This window comes from Lissotriton helveticus, chromosome 5_1, assembly GCF_964261635.1.
Source record: "Lissotriton helveticus chromosome 5_1, aLisHel1.1, whole genome shotgun sequence".
In the NCBI taxonomy this organism is placed as follows: Eukaryota; Metazoa; Chordata; class Amphibia; order Caudata; family Salamandridae; genus Lissotriton; species Lissotriton helveticus.
The window spans coordinates 327,074,725-327,097,271 of NC_136065.1; the positions used below are offsets into that span (position 1 = coordinate 327,074,725).

The 22,547-nt window shown below is 42.2% G+C and overlaps 1 protein-coding gene across 2 annotated transcripts in view; it reads right to left on the reverse strand.

Moving 5' to 3' along the window:
• LOC144754510 (C-signal-like) overlaps positions 1-22,292 on the reverse strand; it is a 199,281-nt gene extending 176,989 nt beyond the window's left edge. The window contains exon 1 of one of the 2 annotated variants that reach the window (XM_078642397.1): positions 21,907-22,292. In XM_078642397.1, the coding sequence (XP_078498523.1) occupies positions 21,907-22,062 (156 nt within the window). In that variant the 5' untranslated portion in view covers positions 22,063-22,292. Of the gene's footprint in view, positions 1-21,645; positions 21,688-21,906 lie in introns of those variants that run through there. The other variant, XM_078642398.1, reaches the window with a different exon arrangement.
• Positions 22,293-22,547: the final 255 nt, after the last annotated feature.

Genomic DNA, 22,547 nt, shown 5'->3' on the forward strand with positions numbered 1-22,547 from the left:
GGAAATAGACAGGGAGATAGATTTAGGGAATGGAAACTGTTATTTACTAATAATTCATGATGCTGTATTTGCTTTAAAGGTGTCAGTTTATTAAAACACTTCCTTATGCTGCTTTCTATTTGCTTATAAAATAAAGATTCTAAAACGTAAATGCTTTTATTCTTTGAAAATAAAGTTAATAAAAATTAGATTTGAAGTGACAAGCTGGTCTTGTTTATTCATGGTCTAGTTTCCATCAGTTGATCCATTCGCCTTAGTGGCCTAATTAAATGATAAATGTTTAAAACCATGGTAAGAAAAGTCAAACTGCAGTTGTATATAATCTGTAAATAGTTTGTGAATAGTTCTGTTTAATTAGGTCACATGATTCAGTCACTCAAAAATTGTCTCATTGGTGTTATGGGCCTATATTTGAGTTTCATGGTTAATGGTGAGTATTGTGGTGATAGATAGTGTTATTTTTCAATAGGAGCGCTGGATCATTGACAAAATGTTATAAATATATGGAACAATGTAACAGAACCTCGTTGTGAGTGCAGGAACTGTGGCTTTGATAAGTCTCTGCAGAGCGTGCTGTATTAACGTGGCAATGAAGGCAAAGAAGTAAAATGTTCGCCTGTGCAGTAAGGTCTTTACCACTTAAACATGGAGCGATCTATTCTGTGCTTAGCGCATCACTCCCACACAGAGCACGAGGTGGAATCACGCTGTTACTTGTTACCTTGATTAAGATCGTGAGCTGACTGTGCTAGCCCATGCAGAGCGCATGCAGCGTCACAAAGTTATGTAACAATGTATCAGAACATCGCCATGTAACATTTGCCATTATGCTGCAATGTTTGCCTCAGGGTTAATTTTCACCACTCCAATATGGCGCGTGTTACTCTCTGCCTGACTTGCAACTCTGCCTGACTCCTAATTAACCTTCAATTAATTTTGATGTTGTTTTGAATATATTGAGGCGAGAACGCGGTGTCGCCAACACTGAGGAAGGCGTACGGCTGAAACGCGTTTGTTGTTTACTGTGTGCCAATAAATCCAAAGGAGGATTATACCCCTGCGAGTGCTGTTAACTTTGTTTATGTGTGAATATATATATATATATATATATATATATATATATATATATACACACATACATACATATACATATATATATATGTTTCCTTGGGCGCTCAACTCACGAGCACCACGTACAGTGGCATGCAGTCGAGAGACATCAACACTTCTCCAGGTAAAATCTTCAATCTTCAATACCTTATTTCAATTTTCTGTGTTCTCATATTCTCCAAGTATAGGGCATTTACACAATTCCTTGTCCCATACCAGAATGGACTGACGCGTTCTGGCGGATTGCCTTCTACTGGGTCTATAAGATTATGCAAAAGAATCGGAGGATCCTGAAATCAGATGTCATATAGGGAAAGATCTGCCTATACATCCTTTGATTAAGTTCAGAAAATCAAGGTCGATCAGGGATGCCCTAGTAGAAAGTCATTTACCCAGAGAGCAGCCGAAAGGGATCGCTCACCAATTGAAAGGTTTCACAAAGCTTGCGGCATAGCAGTAAAGTATTCACCTATGAAGTTCCAGGTTTAATGGAACCTAAACAGATTAAGAAATTCATGAATTACCTTACTACACACACTGTTTATAGCCTAACATGTCCATGCCAACTGAAATATGTAGGGAGTACCATTCACCCAATGAAACAACGACTTCTAGAACACATGAGAGCGATTACTAACAAGGATGTAACTTACCCAGTGGCTAGACAATTTGAATCTTACGCTCAAAGAATAGGAATCTGCCTAAATTATTTTGTCTGGACCAAGTACCTCATGATGTGAGAGGTGGGGACAGGGAATTGAAGCTTTGTAGATTGGAATCAAGATATATATTCGATTTACAAACAAAAAACTAAAAAATTAGTAGTGAAGAACTGGGGGTTGACTTATGAAAGCTGATATAAGACTAATATAAGTCACCTTGGAAATGGAATAGACGAGGTAACTGCATACATGTAGCACAAGCTTGCCCATATAGGACAAAACAGGTCCGTAGGTTTCTTAGAAATGCCCATCTGTGAGCAAGCTAGTAAGGTATTGAGTCCCCTGAGTAAAGAGGATAATACACCTGCGAGAACAAGAGCAGGATATCTATTTGAAGAGAAGCCCATACAGGGCAAGATTAAAGCTAGCGGGCAAATTTCTGAATATCTCCCATCTGTGGGCATGATAGGAGTGAGGGGGGCTAAGAATGGTCAAATTACAGAAATAGCGAGTGATGAACATTAAAAGTAATAAGTATAATTAAGAATGTTAAAACACAAATTACAAGAAACATTTCTGACATATGGAGAAAGTATAAATGTTTATGCTGCAAGATCGCACTGATTTTTGTGCATAAACATAGTCTGTCTCCAATGTCATCAGTATGACGTAATTAAGTTTATTAACAAAAAAAACCTGAAAGGTTTGGTGGCCCCCAATGTTGATAAAGGTGCTTTGCCAAAACACGTCTGTGTTGTGTGCATGAATAGTCCAATAAATAAATATATATATATGAGCCACACAGAAATTTGATGAGCACGCCAGGAGGAAGAATTTCCTTTTATTAGTCTATTTGTGCATACAACTCAGACGTGTTTTGGCAAAGCATGTATATGTATATATATATATATATTTATATTACCCACTGGCATTCGCGAGTAGGTAGCTTGGGTAGGGTGTAGTTTCCATAGGCAGAGTGTTTTTTCATTTGCAAATAACGTTGGTGTTGTTTGATGAATCCTTGCAAAATTTTCAAAACTAGTTTGCCACTCACTTCAAAGGCTGTCTTGAACATTTCGGGATGATCGTCAAGCAGGGGCGGAGAAAAAGTGGAGTGTCCCAAACGTGTTTTCCCTATGATAATTTATCAGGGGAACTTTAGACGCAGCTAAAGCCCAAACTGCTGAATGGAAAGGTATGTGTTGGTCCAGAAAGCAATCTTTTTGTGATTTGGTTTAAATCCGTTATTGAAATATTAAAGGAAATCCAGATATGTATATATAGGGGGGTGGAGGATCCCCGACCCCTTCTGATCTTGTGCTGAGATCTGACTGGCTGCCAACACCTCAAACCATGAAACAAACACCTCAAACTATGAAGTGTTGGCAGCCACCTTGGGATTTGGCTTGAGCCGAATCCCAGAAACACATTTTAAAAAAAGAAGGGGGGCAGGGTAGAAATTCCATGACCACCTAGGCCTCATGGGGTGGGTGTCCCACAAGGACCCCGTAAGGCCAAATAAAATGTGTTTATAAATTTTTAGTGGTATGCGTGGATCTTGCCCAAACAATTATAGAAACTAAAGCACTGGCTCCTGCGCTTCATTAATAATCAGCCAATGGGTGTCTCAGAACCATTTGCATAAAATTGGAGGGGGTGCACGGGCACACCCTCCTGGGGCTTATTAATGTCGGGTGGACCACCATCTCCCTGGGGCTTATGTTTTTTTTTTATAAAAAGGGGGCCTCTCAGACCGTCCTTGGCCCCGGGGACCAGCACCTCCTCTGGGTCATCTTCTTTTTAACACTTTGGGATGGGGGTGCTGCATGGCCCCCTCCTGGCCCATTCTAGGTCCTGGGGACCGCCACCTCTCTGAGGCAGGCCCAACAAATTAGAAAGTCTTGGAGGCATAAATGGCCCTTGGGACTGTCACCCCATCCCCCCATGGCCGGCTCCTGCTACTGTCCTGGGTGCCCACCCCTGGGACATAGCTGTGTGCTATTGTTTGGTGGGAGCTTAACTGCTCCTGCCAAGCCTTAGCAAACGCTCCACCTCCACTCCAAGTGAGAGCATTAAAAATGCTCTTGCTTGCTGGAAGCCGATCAAAATTGCTAGCTCCCTCTCGATTAAAGCAATGCCAGCTCCTGCAGGAGGTGGGGAGTCGGCAGGGATCGCTGTGGCCTTGAGGCATCCCCATCAGTGGTGAGTGAGGGCCCGGGTGAGACTAGGGCACCCAGACGAGAGGCTGGGTCCCAAGAGATGGGTTCCCCAGGACCGAACTCCGCCCATGGAAGGGGCAGCGTGGCCACCCTCCACAATTTAAGAAAGGCCCAGCGAATGGAGTCCCCGGGCCGGAATCGGCCAGGTAGAGGGTCTGAGCAGTCTCCCTCCCCTGTTTCAAAAAGGCCTGGGCCCAGGAATGGGGTTCCTGAAGCCCAAATCGGTCCAGGGAAGGGGCACCACGCAGCACGCCTTCAAAAGACAAAAAAAAAAAAAGCCCGGCCACAATTTGCGGGAGGCCCCACCTCCTTTCAGCACCACTCTGCAAATGTGCCTCTTGGCACACTACTAGTTGGGGAATGAAGTCCCCCTGACTCCAGAGGGTCGTTGGGGGGCAATTGCCCCTCCTGTCACCTCCAGTAAGTCCCACGCAGCGCGATTGCTGAGAGCTGGTCAGAGGAACCACCCAATTTCTCCACCACTGTACAAATGGACCACCTGTTGCACTACTTGGGGGGGGGGGGGATAAAGTCCCTTTGGATGCTGAGGGTCCTTGGGGGGCCAAGAACCCCTCCTGTTACCTTCAGTAAATACCTTATAGCTGGATACCTGAGAGCTAGTCAGAGGCGCGACCCTCTTTTTCCACCACTCTGCAAATGCTACTATTAGTTAAAAAACCATTGAAATTCACTTAATAAACCAAAGGTTACAGGGATGTTACCGTTAGGAAATGGAATTTATAAAACCTTAGAAATTCACTGACAAAGTGAAAGGTTATAGGGACGTTATAGTTCGGTTAAGATCTAAGGGATCTTAGGGAGAGGTGTGGCGCCGCGGCCAGGGCGACTGACGCTGGAATCTGGGGATCAGGGTTCGATCCCCGGCTCCGGCGGCAGGTTAGCCCAGCACCATGCGACTCTGGGCAATAGCTTCCTTAATCTTCCTGACGGCCCCCAGCGCCTAGAGACCCTAACGGGTGATTGTGCGCTATACAAATGTGGATTATTATTATTATTAACTCATACAAAACCAGTGAAATTCAGCAGTTATAGTTACCTGAGCTTACCATAGCTTATGCCCCTGCAATGCACTGCTGATGGCTTCACATATCCCATCACTCATGAGTCATGACATTATCAGTGACATCACTGATAACATCTCAAATTAAATCACTGTTGACATCACTAAGGACGTCATCCACAGAACCACTCACACACCCCATACAATCTCTTGTACGCCCACTCCCACTCAACCACTCACAGACCCATACAAGTACTTACACACCCACTCACTCCTCCATAGAGGCACTCACACTCCCACTCATATAGCCACTCACACAACCACTCACCCATACAGCCACTCATTCAACCAGTCACTCACCCATGCAGTCCCTCATACAGCCACACACACACCCACTGAGCTACTTACACACCCACATATTTACTTACAGTCACTCTCACACCTACTCACTCACACAGCCTCTCAAAACAGCCACTCTCTCACGCATACACACACTCACACACCCACACAACCACTTGGATATCCATTTACACACCCATGCAAGCACTCACACCTTCGCTCACTCACCTATCAATCCATTCACACAGACACTTACTCTCCTATACAGCTACTTACACACCAATTCACGTAACCAAACACCCACTGAATCAGACACTCACTCACAAAGCCATTTACACACTGAGTCAATCACTCATACAGCCATTCAAAGACCCACTCGCTCACCCATACAATCACTACACACCCACTTACTCACCCATAAAGCCACTCACACCACCACTCACTCACTCATACAGCCATTGACACACCCACTCACTCACCAATACTGCCACTCACACAGCATCTCACTCACCCACACAGCTACTCACACCCACGTAACCACCTATACAGCCACTTACACACCATACACACAAGGATACATAGTCACACAGCCACTCACATAATATATGTTAGAAGTAGCATCACTCGGTAGTAGTGCATCTAATATACGAATTTAACTTTTGTATTTGTATTAGGTAAACTCTTAAAAACATACTCACAGGATGATTTAATCAGTGATGTTACTGCCCATGTCATGAGTGATGTATTATGTGAGGGCATAAGCAGTACATTACGGGTGCGCAAATTATAGTTAGTTAGCTCAGGTAACTATAACTGCTGAAGTTCACTGGGTTTGTAGCCTAACTGTAACGTCCCTGTAACCTTTGGTTTATATGTGTGTGTATATATATATATATATATATATATATATATATATCAAAGGTTAGAGTGTATATATATATATATATATATATATATATATATATTTATACACACATATACACACACACACACACACAAACACTCATACATATTATATATATATATATATATATATATATATATATATATATATATATATTCACTGAAAAAGCCATAGGTTATACACCATATATAGTTAGGAATTAGCATTTAAAAAACCTTATTTTACTCACACAAAACCATTGAAATTCCATATATAGTTAGTTGCACTAACTATATATCGCGCACCCGCAATCCACTGCTGATCATGTCACATATTACATCATTCATGACATGGTCAGTGACATCACTGATGACATCACTGATGACATCTCAAATGACATCACTGATGAGATCACTGATGACATCTCATTTGACATCAATGACCACATCACTGATGATATCATTCATGTGACAATACAATGCATCTCCTCACGTTTTAATATAACCTCTGTTTCACCCAGTGTTAAATACAGAGTATAATTTTTGAAACCATTGACACACCAATACTAGTTACTACATACGTACTCACTGATTCCTACGTCTACACACACATTCACTCATTCACCCATACAATCATTCATACATACAATCACTCATCTTTACAACACTATCATATGCACTCATACACCTATACAGACACTTACACTCTGCCACTCATCCATGGAGTTACTCACACACCTAGTCAATCCTGTAAAGAATCAATCACACTTCCATTTTCTTGTCTATACAGTTAAACATAGAGCACCTTACATTTTCAAACATATACTAACACATACTTACTTTCTTATACAATCATTGATACAAGTACACATTGATCTGCACAGAGTCACACACCTCCCAGCCAGCCACACACACACTCAGTCTCCTATACAAATACTTGGACAATCAATCAATAACCCATATAGTTAATCATATAGCTACTGATCCACACATGCAGCAGTTTACAGAACAACAGACATAATGATGCACAAATTAAGACAGTTTAGTCACTAACCCATGCACTCAGTGAGACACATTTAATCACTCACTCATACATTCAGTCATGCACCTACTAAATCCTTCGTCCAGACACTTATACATCTACTCATTCTTCAATATGTAAAACATATTTAAACTTTACAGAAACACACAGTCACTGGATGATGTCATCAGTGATCTCATCAGTGATGTCATTTGAGATGTCATCAGTGATGTCATCAGTGATGTCACTGACCATGTCATGAATGATGTAATATGTGACATGATCAGCAGTGGATTGCGGGTGCGCGATATATAGTTAGTGCAACTAACTATATATGGAATTTCAATGGTTTTGTGTGAGTAAAATAAGGTTTTTTAAATGCTAATTCCTAACTATATATGGTGTATAACCTATGGTTTTTTCAGTGAATTTTCAAGGTTTTGTAAATGCTAATTCCTAACTATATATGGTCTATAACCTATGGTTTTTTCAGTGAATTTCAATGGTTTTTTAATAGCAAATATCATAAGCTGTCGAATGTCAAGTACGTGGTAAGTAAAAACATTTTCGTGTTTATGCACACTGATCTGCTTTGAATGCTGCCCCCCACCCCTCATTTCTATTAGGAGTACTCTCTCTTTGCAGATAGTGAAGGGTAGTTAACGCAGCCCTTTGCCCCCTTTGTAATCCGTCGTGCCTGCTTCTCTCTCCATTTGATTGATTGTTCTCTTTGGTTCATTCTCTATTTACAAACAAGCACAGAGTCGCAATACTCTGTTTAGTCTTTGCAGATAGCGAAAAATCGTGTAAAAAAACAAAAGGAATCGAGCAAAATCAGTAGGCCACTAATGGGATCTCTTTTTGACCTCGCTAAAATAGAAACATTAGGAACAACCTGTTGAAAATAGCAATGCGTATGTACATAAGCGGCGTTCATTTGTGTTCACAGTACCCCTTGTTGATTGTTTCAATCGAGCATTGAATTGTTCGAAGTTAATTCTCTTAAGGATCTTCTCTACCTGCAAACGAGGAAGAATAGGAATATTCTCTCTCCCTTTGCAGATAGTGAAGGGTAGGTAACGCAAGCCTTTAACACGTCGTACCTATTTCATTCCTCATTGATTGATTGATTGTCCGAACATTGACTGTTTGGGAATTAGTTCTTTTTGGAGGTATTCCCTGTTTGCAAATAAACGTAGGAAAATCTTTGCAAGTAGTGAAAGGGTACGTAATGCGGACCTTTCTCCCCCGTTGTAATCTGTCATGCCTATCTACTCCCCACTGATTGATGCACCTTTTTCACCCGGACCATTTACTAGAGATACGTCATCTGGCCCGACCAGAGAGCACCCCTAGTGAAAAGGACATATGCAATAATAACGAAGTGATCACTGTATCCTGTTAACAGAAACTTTACCATGAAACAACCTGGAAAGAAAAAAATAGGAAAACGAAAATCAGTAGGCCACTGATGAACATGAACTTTTATTAAACAACGAACAAAGAAACGATAACATAACGTAATGATAAAACCTATTAATGTCCTAGAAACAAGAAAACGTTAAAATATGCCAGTGGTGAGAGACCAGAAAAACAGTAAGAGAAACCAAATCACCCCTCGCTGTCCCACCGCCTGCCACGCCCAAAAAATCGATAGACTAGGGAAAATGCAAGTCAGTAGAACATCCGCCCCCACTCTGGAAACTTCCAAGGTGGGGCAGGGTTCCGGCTACGCCCAGCCGGGAGCAGCCCATATAAGGCAGGTCCTGCTGCCACGCCTCGGCCAGGAGATCCTAAAGTAGGGTGTAGCCGGAGGAGAGGCCGAGGCCAGCGGGACCCGGCCAGGGGATTGCCTTTACAACGCTGAACAGTTGCAGGGGGGGGGGAATGTCTCCTCGACCCTCCCCTCTCTCTCCCAGTCCGGCCGCGGTGGCCCTTGAGAGTTGCAGGTAGTCCCGCCACATGCTCTTCCGGTCCGGCCACCAACGGTCGGGGGGCCGAGGCCGACGGGATCCGGCTGCAGCCGATAAACCAAGAAACCCGTTCATGGGGCCAGAGCCAGGGGCGTCCGGCCGACATCCACCGGAAGCCCGGCCCGAAGACGGACGGGACACTTCTTTCTTTTATAATGGCTGCGACAACACTGGGGGGGGATGTCTTCCACATGCCTCCGACCCCCCCCCCCTCGTCCTCATCGCCTGGTCCGGCCATAACAAATCTCAAGCGAGACGCCGTGGGGTGCACTGGGAGGGAGAGACGGTGCGAACAGGCCTCTCCCGCCTCCCCAGGTGGAGGCTTCCCAGCTGCACCCTCAGCGCTCCAGGCGCCCGGAAAAGGGTTCTTCCACTGTGGCCATGCTGCAACGTCTCGCCCGGCAGGGTGGAGCCCGTCCGCTCATGTGACCCCGCGATCGCCGGTAGCTGCCGAACTCTCAAAATGGCGGTCGACCTGGCAAGAGCGGGCCCAGCATAAAGAAATGGCCCGGTCACTGGTTGACTCCACCACCGTAGTCCTCCACGACCTTGAAGATTCTAGAGGAGCCGCGGGAGTCTCCGACCCCCGATGGGGAATGACTGCCATGATCGCCCGTGGAGTGACGAAACTGTATCCGCGGGACGTCGGCGCTCCCATGCTGGCGCCAGCCTCACTTTGAATTACTAGAATCCTGCAGACCTCACTTCCGGTGAAAGCACAGTGTGACCCGGTGGGAAAAATTATTGCACCCCCTCCCCTTTTTGACTGATAGTTCAAACCACCGATCCTTTCCTTTGCCCTTTTAACGGAACTTTGGACTGCCTCCCCCTCTTTTACATTTTCTAGAGAAAACAAAACATTAACCACTACATTAGCATAGCAGTTGACACCAGAACTGTTTTCAAATTGAAAACCAACAACATCTTCAACAGAATCCTTTTTGTTTCTGCTGTGACCCTGCTACAGCACAGGCATTGTCCCCAGCAGTAATTCTGCAATGCCGGTAAGAATAGCTGTGGTACCTACTGGACTCACTCACCCCCGCGGCGCCCCACGCCGTTTTTTGCTGGGCGGCAACTTACTAGACATCACTTTCGTGCCATCTAGATTTCAGCGCGTTCTGCTGCCTTGGAACTATTCGCACAACAGACCGCTACTGACAAGAATATTTCATTATTGGTGCTGTCAATTTCAATAAATCTATTGGATAATTCAAAAGAAATTGCCACGGTCTCTTCGTTGTTTAAATGTTTTTACTGTTTTTGTTTTCTTGTATATATTTATATGTTATTAAAGTTTTATATTCCTACTACTTTGTTGGAGTGCTATATATTTTTAATGTGACACATAATTGTAAAAACTTTGATGTACAAAGAGTCATTCCTGGAATCTTCCGCTTCAGGCTCGGTCCCCTCCCCAATCACAATACAGGATGGTTTTCAGATAGTAGGAACACGTGTGGTGTGACGGATCTCATCGGGTGTGGGCCTTGATCTACTATAACTCCTTTGAAGAGGGGTGATTCTTTACAGCTGGGGCCATAAACTACATCTGCAAGGCTAGCTGATAGCCTGGACAATCGGACACAGAGAAAGAGGAGTGTCAGAGGGTGCGGTAGTGAATAGGGCGAAAGGGAGGTGTCGGGCGGGCACAGAGTGTGATTCTCAGGGAAGAGCAGCGCAGATGGGGGGAGGTTTATTGCCCATGCATAAGACAGAGAGCGGTGGTGACCAGTGCCTAGGGAAGATGCTTGCGTGGGTGAGGAGCCATGCTACGAATCGACAGCGTGCAGAGAGTGGGTCTGGTCAAGACATCTAAAATGGCTGCCGTGCACGACAAAAGTGTGGCATTTCAAAAAAGGCAAGATGGCGCAGACAATGTTTTTCAACACTTCCTCATTTCCTTCGAATCGAACGTTAACAGACGTTGGGGCATATTACCAAAGTTAAGCGATATTTATAACTTATACTCGTGTATATCTGCTGCTACAATTGCCTACATAATGTCTGTAATTTATCCTATATGTGAAGCGCTCTGATACCCACGGGTCTTGTTCGCGCTATACAAAACTCTATAAATAAAATAAATAAAATAAACGATGCTTACCAACCAATTTTTTACCACTAAGCATCGTCAGAAATTATCGAAGATAAACCTTGCTATTATCAAGGTTTATCGCAAATGCGATAATAAACGGCCGCAATGCATGAATATCGCTAAAAACTCAGCGATATTCATGCATTACCGAGCTAATGCTCTTAGCCATGTTATCCACCTCCCATTGGATAACATGGCTAAGAACTGCTCAGGGCAGGTGTTACTTTTTGGAGATATTCGCGCTTAGCGCGAATATCTCCAAAAGTTGGTAATAGGAGATAGATATCTTGCATGTTGTAATGCAAGTTATTGTGGTATATGGAACTCATACCATAATCTCTCAGGAAAGCAGAAACTGATCCTTTTGGGACCGCCTAAAAAGGCCTAGGGGGTGAGGAGTACTCTACTTTGCCCCCTTTTCACGTTCCGAACTATTTTATTTTACTCTCTTCTGTAATTACACAAAATAGCAGCGATAAGATGCATCGGAGACACACAGTGAGAGAAAGGAGGCCGGAGATGAAGAAGAGATGTCAAATACACATTGGAGATAATATAGTGGCAGAAGGGAAGTAAATATGAGTAAACTTACCATGTAACATAAAAATGTTGCACTCTATACTATAAGTCTCATTTTATACTACAATCACTTCGCTACAACCTCATAAATTAAAAATAAAAATGAATAATGTCTCAAACAATTTTTGATTTCTAAATATAAATTTATTCTTCAGAATTTTCTAAATTTGAAAGAACTAGTAACATGTCCTCATCAGCAATGTCCTCATTAAAAGTCTCCAATGATGATTCTTGTAACTCTATGGTCTCCAAACACTCGATAAATTTGCCATCAAGAGATTGATCAAAAAAATCATTCAAGTCATCTCCTCCTTGTGACAATATTTCATTATTGGTGCTGTCAATTTCAATCAATGTAGTGGAATCATTCAAGTCATCTCCTCGTGACAATATTTCATTATTGGTGCTCTCAATTTCAATCAATGTAGTGGAATCATTCAAGTCATCTCCTCCTTGTGACAATATTTCATTATTGGTGCTGTCCATTTCAATCAATCTAATGGAATCATACAAGTCATCTCCTCCTTGTGACAATATTTCATTATTGGTGCTCTCAATTTCAATCAATGTAGTGGAATCATTCAAGTCATCTCCTTGTGACAATATTTCATTCTTGGTGCTGTCCATTTCAATCAATCTAATGGAATCATATAAGTCATGTCCTCCTTGTGACAATATTTCATTATTGGTGCTCTCAATTTCAATCAATGTAGTGGACAATTCAAAAGAAATTGCCACGGTCTCTTCATTGTGAGCCATTTTATTTTGAAATTGCTTGCTGTAAATTGCAGAAAAAAATAATCACTTTCATTTATCGTTTTTAGTAATACATAATATAAAACTAACTTTATCAAGTATTTAGTATAACAGAAGGACTGCAAATAAATAACAGAAAACATTTTTCAAATTATCTTCAAGTGTACAACATAGTTCCCCTTACAAATTAACAACTCACCTTTTTAAAAGTAGCAGAAGTGTTAGTACTGTGTAAATCAAACACCAGAAATTCACCACCAAAAATTCCTCACAAATGTACCTCAGACAGTAGTATCACAAAATGGCTGTGGTTTCCTCTCATTTGACATATATACATAACCAATTAACTTTCATCACACACAAATACAAAACCAAAGTAACATTTTAATTGGTTCTAAATTTCAACACTTTCAAATGTGTTTTCCCCATGCAATTTTCCATAGGACATTTACATACGTCTACAGCCTGAATGGCTGAACGGAATTACACCAAACTTGACAAAATGGTACATCAAACCTAAGAGGTCAGGAAGGATCTACTATGCCCCCTTATGGTCATTTCCCCCTTCGCTTTGGCCTCCTCTTGTCTCTCAATCCTACCGAGAGACAAGATGGCGGCCGCTACGGACTGTTTGGAATGTTGACAGACGCCGGAGAACCAATCAGCTTCGCAAAGCTCCGTAACGCGAAAAGTACGCGAAGCGGAGCGCTGTTACAGATATATATCTTTTTTTTAACGTTAATTTCTCAAAATCCACTGGAGCACATATATTGAGACCTAGCAAAGGCACATCGGGCTACCAGTCCCTAATATTTTGCCAAGTTTCGTGCAAATCCATTCAGCCGTTCGATTATTATTATTTTGTTTTTTTTTTGCCCCGCGGAGCCCTTTTAAAACCTCCACATCAAACGTAGGGGGTCAGCGAGGATCTACTATTCCCCCTTATGGTCATTTGCCCCTTCGCTTTGGCCTCCTCTTGTCTCTCGATCCTACCGAGAGACAAGATGGCGGCCGCTACGGACTGTTTGGAATGTTGACAGACGCCGGAGAACCAATCAGCTTCGCTTCACAAAGCTCCGTTGCGCGAAAAGTACGCGTCCTGGAGCGCTGCCCGGTCCGCTGTTACAGATATATATCTTTTTTTAAACGTTAATTTCTCAAAATCCACTGGAGCACATATATTGAGACCTACAAAAGGCACATCGGGCTACCAGTCCCTACAATTTTGCCAAGTTTCGTGCAAATCCATTCAGCCGTTCGGGCTAAAAGTGAGGCCAACCGCCCTATGGAAAACTCAATGTTAAAAACACGTTTTGGGACCCCCCTTTTTTCTCGGCCCCCCCTTGACGAACCCCCCCCCAATTTTCAGGGGCTGCTCAGAAACAAAATGTTCCATTTTCCTGAAAATTTCAGCCAATTCCGTCCACAAACGCCAAAGTTATTAGACATAGAATTTTCAAAAATCCCATAGAGAAAAAATCCTAACTATATATACCTACTGGCGACCGCCAGTAGGTAATATATATATATATATATATATATATATATATATATATATACTATAACTGCTGAATTTCATGGCTTTGTAGCCTAACTGTAACGATATATATATATATATATATATATATATATATATATATATATGTATGTCCAAAGAGCCTGAGCTTTCGGGGAGGCACACGACATTCCTCCGCCCTACGGGCTTCTCGCTCAGCATACTTCACCACTCCACGATTTTTAATTGTGCCCGACGCGTTTCTGGGAACCTTTCCCTTCATCATATGTATATATATATATAAATAAAATTTACGCAGGATCCTCTACAAACACTGGCCGATTGTACGCACTGACCCCACGATAGGTGCCTTCTGTGCCAAACTCCCACAATTAACATTCAGGCGAGCTAAGTCCATGAAGCAAGAACTAGTGACTAATGCACCAGTACATGACAAAGGTTCCACCTGGCTGAAATCCCAGAATGGCTTCGATAAGTGCACTAAGTGCAAAGCCTGCAGACACGGCATTAACACAAAGAAAGTCATCTTACCTCTCAGAAAGTCCCCACTTGAGATAAGGGAACATTACACATGCAAAACTGATTTTGCAGTGTAGGTACTGAGTTGCACCTGCAACAAAAGCTATGTAGGGAGCACCATTTACCGCGTTCATGTGAGGATACTACAACACCTACGGGCAATTGCCAATGACGATCCTGCCTGAAATGAAATGAAATAAAACGTATACCGCGCAGACTTTGCCCGAAGGCATCAAGGCGTCTACCCAGTATCCCGCCACATAAATACACATCACGGAGGTAGAACGGAAGACCTCACTTATTTTGTCATAGACAGTGTCAAAAAGAACATCAGGGGAGGCAACTGACAACTTGCACTTAGGAGACCAGAGTCCAGATATGTAATCCTACTTGGCTGTAAGACACCAAATGGCCTGAATGCAGATGAGGCAATGAATTTCCATCTCTAAATAACATTCAAGCAACTGAAACAGAGTATAGCAGCACCCTCCGCATCCTTAACCCCCTCCCCTAACATCTAACTCACTTTTTGTGTTTTTCAAATTTTATCACTTCAAATTCTCGTTTAAATGAGATTTGGGCACAAATTGGACTCACTCACCAACTCAAAAGCCACCTCCTTCCATTTATGAGCAAACCCAATCTAATTCACTGTATTTAATATTTAATAGCTTGAGGTCACAACTTTTGCGGTAGATATTACAATGCCCACAGGGGCCAAATTCTCCTAACCAATTTATTTTTCCGCTATACACTGTGTCGCAGGAACGCCTGCACACCAATCCAACATTTCCCACACTTGTGAATGTTTTTGATTGTACACTTGCACATCATGTGTTAAAGACACTGGACGAAATGCGGCACAGGGCAAACGCACACGACCTCCCACCCATACCAGATGGTAAATATATCCAGTGGAACAATACCCCAACACACAGGGTACATTTTGGCCCATTGGATATGAAACACAATTCTCATGCATACAAAAGTACTGTTTTGTGTATTTTTTATAAATTATCAGTCTGTACAAGTTTGTGCATAATTAACAAACTAATGTAATACGTATATGATTGGTTTCTTCTAAAGTTATGTCACTGATCAGAAGAAACACTGCACAAACTCACCATGACAAGCGTTTTTTCACTGTATGCAATTCCTCTATGTCCTTGATTACAGAGTTGGTTGCCATGGCATTTCACTTTCGTTTATACTAAGCTGTTAACCATAAATTGCACTTCACTGTAGTGATGACAGATGTTGTGAAGAAGGCGGACACGTCTGTCGAAACGCGTCAAAGTCCATCACAAATGGAATAAAAACTTCTCCTTGAATGCACCGCAACCCACGGAGTCAGCGCCTGTTTATTATTTGCTAACCGGGATTGGAATCAATATATATTTATATATGAACTCCTTAGTCCTGAAAATACAGCCCCAGACGCTGAATCCTTTCTCAGGTACGGAACACTCAGACACCAGAAATAGTTATTTAACGTGGTTTATTCTCCCGTGTCCACCAGCAGGACGCGTTTCGGCTGCGTTTCCGCCGCCTTGATCACATGACAGTGAATGACCAATGGTGGTGTTCATATACTGTGCAAAACGAGGTTAATACAGAGCACCTGATGCATAGATATAGAGGACATACTACGAATGTACAGCCAATGTTTCTAAGAGACTAAATACATAGTGCCAATATATACAGTAAATAACATGGCTAAAAAAGAGAGAGATTCTGAGCCCATACTCGATGCTGAAAACAATAATAACTTCTTACATCTGTAATGGCTTCATAACTATACCATGGCTCGCTGTTCGGATCTCAATAATTTCATTGTACAGCGCTGCCCATGATATCATGTTATCAATATCATCATGATTCCTAAATTGCTGGCTATCGTCCTTCTCAGTCTAACTAAAGTGCACTTGTGTCTGAGACAACCATAGATAAAGTGCAAGTGCAAATATCAAACATGCGCATTGTGCCTGCGAAATTCCAACAAATCTGAGTATAAAAGATATTTAAAAAAATTATATCAAATAACCCAGTAAGTAAAAATCGCTTAAAAATCATATATATATATACAGTATTTAACACTTCTTCGCGGATTACATGTTTCTTGCAATACTATAGATCGAGTGTCATAATATTAAATACAAAATTCATTCCTTCCTACTCGAGATAATCTCTATAACGTTACATGAATCTCTGTTGTCGAGAACTTAATATCTCATCGTATTAAAATGCAAGTGCTACCTTCAAAACTTGAGATTAGAGAAGTTACAGAAGTGACCCTTATATCTCTGTGTAACATGTTGTACTACCCACTCAACTCAAAATAATAACATGTGCCCATGTTGTTTAGTATATGATATCTGTATGGAGGTTCAGTTTCGACATTAAGTGAAAGAGTTTAATTAACCAGACATGTTGGAATTGCAAAATGTCACATAAGTGTATTGAGGCTGGAAGATAATAAACCTCTACACATCCTTATACAGAAACTGAGCTTTGGTGATAATGGTTACCGATGTCTAACTTGTTTTGTCATACATCGAAATATTACGGTTCTGGCTCAGTCACTTGTGAGTGCCGATATAGGATCCATACGGATATCTGATCACGCTCCGGTCTCTATGCATCTAGACGTCCTAAGTACACCCACGTTAACTCTTAAATGGCGGTTTAATAATTCTTTGCTTTTAGATCCGATATTTACATCATCTTTCACATCTTTTTTCCATGAATTTTTTCTTCTCAATCACACTGGCGCTGTGTCTTTCCCTGTAGTTTGGGAGGCTTTCAAGGCTCCTGCCAGGGATTTTTTTATTAGATTTGTGTCCAATAAGCATCGAAAGGCAAGACAAACTACTAACGATCTTTTAGCCAGAATTAAAGCACTGGAACACTCATACTACTCTTCTAAATCTAAAGACTGTCTATCCGATCTTCTTAAAGCCAAATTTCAAATTAACAAGGAAACCACTAATAATGAGTCCAATATTTTACTCAAATCCAGTGCCAAATACTATGGGGGCCAAAACATGGCTGGTGAATTATTAGCAAACTACTTAAAGATTAAACAAAATCAACTTAACATTGAATTAGTTTTTGGTCGTGATGCTCAATTAAAGTTTAAGGATGAAGACATCTTAGCTGAATTTCTCCATTTTTACAAATCACTCTACACGTCAGAAACATCCTCTACTGATAATGACATCACCCAATTCCTTTCTTCAATTCAACATACTCCTCCCACTGCTTTGGACTCTTCGTCATTGGAAGCTGAGATTTCTCAGAAGGAACTTTTGAAGGCTTTGCAGACACTCAGGACAGACAAGGCTCCAGGCCCTGATGGGTTTACGGTTGAGTTTTTTTCTCATTTTTCACACTTACTTCTTCCCATGTTATGTCTTCTTCTCTCTGATTTTGTTCACTCAGGCCACTCTTCTGGGTCGTTTGCGGATGCCCTTATTTGTCTTATTCCTAAGGATGGGAAAGATCCACAATACTGTAAGAATTATCGTCCCATCTCCCTAGTTAACATTGATTATAAGATCTTCTCAAAAGCTTTAGCATTGCGTTTGGAATCATACTTACCGGATCTACTTGGGGCAGAACAATCTGGATTTGTTAAGGGTCGGCTTATTTCGGATAATACTCGGTTGTTTTTTGACATCTTATCTAAGGCTTCGGATTTATCACAACCTCTGGCGGCCATCGCATTGGATGCTGAAAAAGCGTTCGATAGAGTTGAATGGTCTTATTTATTCCACGTCCTTCGCTGGTTTGGTTTTGGTCCTAAAATTATTGCTCTCATCTCTTTTCTCTATTCTAATCCCAGAGCAGCAGTGGCAGCAAATGGAGGTCTTTCCTCTTATTTTTTCTTGCACAGAGGTGTTAGGCAGGGGTGTCCACGCTCCCCTTTTCTTTTTAATCTTGCACTGGAACCCTTTTTATTACGTATTCGCCAAAATAATGATATTCACGGTTTCTCCTTTATTAACGCTACAGTTAAGATGGCTGCATATGCTGATGATGTCCTCATGTTTTTATCTCAGCCACAAACCTCTCTTCCCGCTTTCTTGGCGGAGGTCCAAGCCTTTGCGTCTGTTTCTGGGTATAAGTTAAACAAGGATAAGTGTAAAATGTTGCCTCTTACCAAATTCACCCTCAGTGCTGATTTTGTTTCTTCAGGGTTCACTTGGAGTCCTCATTATATTAAGTATTTGGGTTTGCACATTTCTACGACTATTCCAGATCCAATCTTGCGTTGTATGGAGAGTTGCATTCAGAAGTTATCGTCCTTAACAGCAAGATGGCACCCACTTTATTTGTCTTGGTGGGGCCGTCTGGATAACATTAAAATGATGCTTTCACCCATAATCTTATATATCATATCCAACATTCCATTAGCTATTCCTTCTAGATACTTTAAGAAGCTCAATTCTATTTTATCCTCTTTTTTGTGGAGCACCAAAAAAGCGCGTATGTCTGTTTCGAAACTGATTCGGCCGAAGACAGAGGGAGGGGTGAATTTTCCAGATCTTGCTGCTTACCACAAATCATTTCTTTTGCATCAAGCATCAAAGTGGCTTGCGGACCCTGTTGACTTTCTTCCCAAATTGGCCTTATTAAAAAGGTCCTTTCTTTCACCGTTCTCTTTTCAGGAATTTTTGTCTTTTACTCGCAAACCGCAGTCCGTCTCTACTCCTATAATTAAGCACACTTCAAGACTAATTCCATCGGATGTCTTTGCATCCTTTTCTGCCTCACCTATATGGCATAACAAAAACATTATGATTAATAACAAACCTATTTACTGAAAATCGTGGCGGCAAAAAGGTATAGTATGGGTCCATCAGTTATACGATCAAGAACGTCTTACATCCTTTGATAGAGCCAAATCTTTATTCACTTTACCCACTTCATTTAGATCCAAATTTTCACTCTTAATAACCGCCATTCAAAATACCCGGTCAACGTTTAGTCTTACTCAAACTACTGATACACCTATGCTTGTGCACACAGACCGTCTGAGATCTCTTATTCTTAATGCCTCCAGAGCTTCTGCTATATATTCCTTTCTCCATACTTCCCCTACCCCAAGGGATAAATCTAAAGTGGAGCGGACTTGGGAGACTGACTTGGGAACTTCCTGGTCAGTAGACTTTTGGGAGAAGATCTGGCTCAAAATCCGCAAATCTTCCAGAGCCGCTAATACCATACGGACCCTTTTCTTCTTTACAATAGGCTTTTGCTAACTCCTTCTGCTCTTCACATTAGATATCCGCTTGTCGTGCACACCTGCTGGTCTTGCTCAGCACGGCAGGCGGACCTCTTTCATATGCTTTTCACTTGCAGCCTTGTTCACTGTTTCTGGACCAAAGTCTGGTCTCAGATAAACTCTATTTTCAATACCAGTTACCCATACACTCCTGTCCATATTTTCTTAGGTAGTCTATCCCCTATCTGGAATGATTGTGAGTCCACGGTTAGGATTATCGACCTGTTGCTGGCAGTAGCCTTTCAGCAAATAACCAGAAATTGGAAGGATTTCACGAAGCTGTCATTTCAAGCATGGTGATATGCGGTCTGTTATAATCACAGATTAGATACCTCCTTTGTATACCCATTACACATGGCACCTAAAAGTGCACACCTATTGTCACCCGTCACAACTTTTATTGATATTAGTGTGAGTCGCTCTTTATCTGTGTCCCCGTTACAACAAGAAGTTGCTAAACCTCCTTGACATTTTTCTGAAATATCATTGTTCTAGAGTATTATTACATACGATATCCTGTTTTGTATTATGATATTCTTTTCGTTTTCACACACCTTTTACAGAATGTAACCTTGTTTAATTATTGTTCTCTCTTTTCATTTGAGTCTTTTCTGCATATTGAACCATACCTGTTGTTGTAATTGTATATCTAGTATACTGATCATATATTGTTTTTATTCTGTATGTTACTATGATTTCTTGTCTTCAATAAAATTCTTCCGAACTTAAAAAGAAATATTAAGGTTCGAGTTGCCCTGCTGAGAAACCGCCTGGGGACTGACTTGCACATTTGCCAGAGTCCAGCGATTCGGGTTTCTATTCTACATTGGTAAACAATGTATATATAAGAAACAGAGAATATTAATAAGTCATATGGAACATGAGAGAATCATGAAACAAAAAAATATATATTTGCCTTCAGTTACTAGAAAAACACAGAATCCTAAATAAAAGGTATGACTATTACACAATGTAAAGGGACCCTGTTTACCAACGCCAGAAGGAATTCGCACTTCTGACCTGCAACTCACGCATGCTTCCGTTCACTGACTCATCCTGGCAGGCAGAAGCTTCCGTATATTTGAATACTTTACAATATGTTTTCATTACAAGGGTTCAGTTACTTTCTCGTACTCACACACACACACACACACACACACACCCTGAAAGTACTGTGTACACACAAAAAGATGTGTGTGCAATTACCCACGGTCCCAACTCATTAGCCACATGTAGAAATGCCAAGATGGCGCCATGTCACGGTAGCGTGTATATTGTCATGTGGTGTGCTGGTCCAAATGGTTCCATGAAAATGAACCAAGGCTACAACGCCCAGAATACACCAATATCAAATGTTAAATCAAAACCCACAACTGGTCAAATTGTTCCCAAGTCATACTGAGTCATCTGGTCAGCTTAGTCACATGTCAACAATGAGAGGTGTGTGCCCCTTACGCAACAACCAGTTGTTCTAAACGAAAAAGGAACTAAATGTTCCCTAAACAATGTGCGTGTCTCAACTGTACAGATACCAACTTAAAACACTACACTTTAGTAAAAAAAATCTGAAGTAACCCCAAAACACCGCCCACTCACAACACAAATTAAGCCCCCCCCCTTACCAATCTGTTGCCACTCAAATGTTGGGTGCACTCATGCTTACTTTTATCCAGCTTGAAACGCCCACCATGCCCACATATTTTTCTTCACACACAGTGAGCAAACCGTAAAATATCCATACTTTTCCTGCGCATTGCCCCCCGCGCAAACGGACCTCTTTTTACCGCTAGAGGCGTGAGACAGCGCAAATCCCTAAACTTTGTGGCGTTAGTTACTTTTTCCAGTCAGGGTCTCCCTGCGTCCAAGTGCCTACCGCACCCGACCCCACCCCACCCCACCCCACCTCAACTCCACGCCTCCTAACCTGTGCATTTTCCGGGCTCCGGCAGGTGGCGATCACGTAGTCCAGCGCGGGCTGCAAAGTGGCAAGTGATTTCACTAGCCCGAGTCCCAGCCCTCGGTTGGAGCCTGTGACTACCACAGAGCGGCAGCGGCGAGTAGTGGTCTGAAGGGCGGCCATGGTACGAGTGGTACAACAGTGCCGAACTGTCCCGGGTATGGTCTATAAATACAAGTTTTAGTGTCCTGTGGGAGGAAGAGGTAAGGAATGGATCAGAACCCGTCACACAAGGTCAAAGCAGCTGGTCCAGCTCACCCGGACCGTCCCCAAGAGGGCCTGGCAACTAAACCATCCTGGTACCTGCTCGAGCCACTGGGGCGCTTCCTCTTACCCTGACTCCGCCCCTGCCCGCCCTTGACAATGAACGCTTCACTTTTACTTGAGGCCACGCCCGATGCAGCGCGTGCCACCGGTGCCTCTGTGAGCGCTTCTGACTTCCACTCCTGACCATTCTACATCGTGACCTCGGCTGCTTGTGATGCCTTGAGCAGCACACTCTGTGCTCTAAACGGTCTATGCTGTCGGAAAACTAACCGCAAGTTTTTCGTGTGGTAGGGAGCTCACCAGTACTTCGCAGCCGTGGTGAAAAACGTTGAATTGCAATG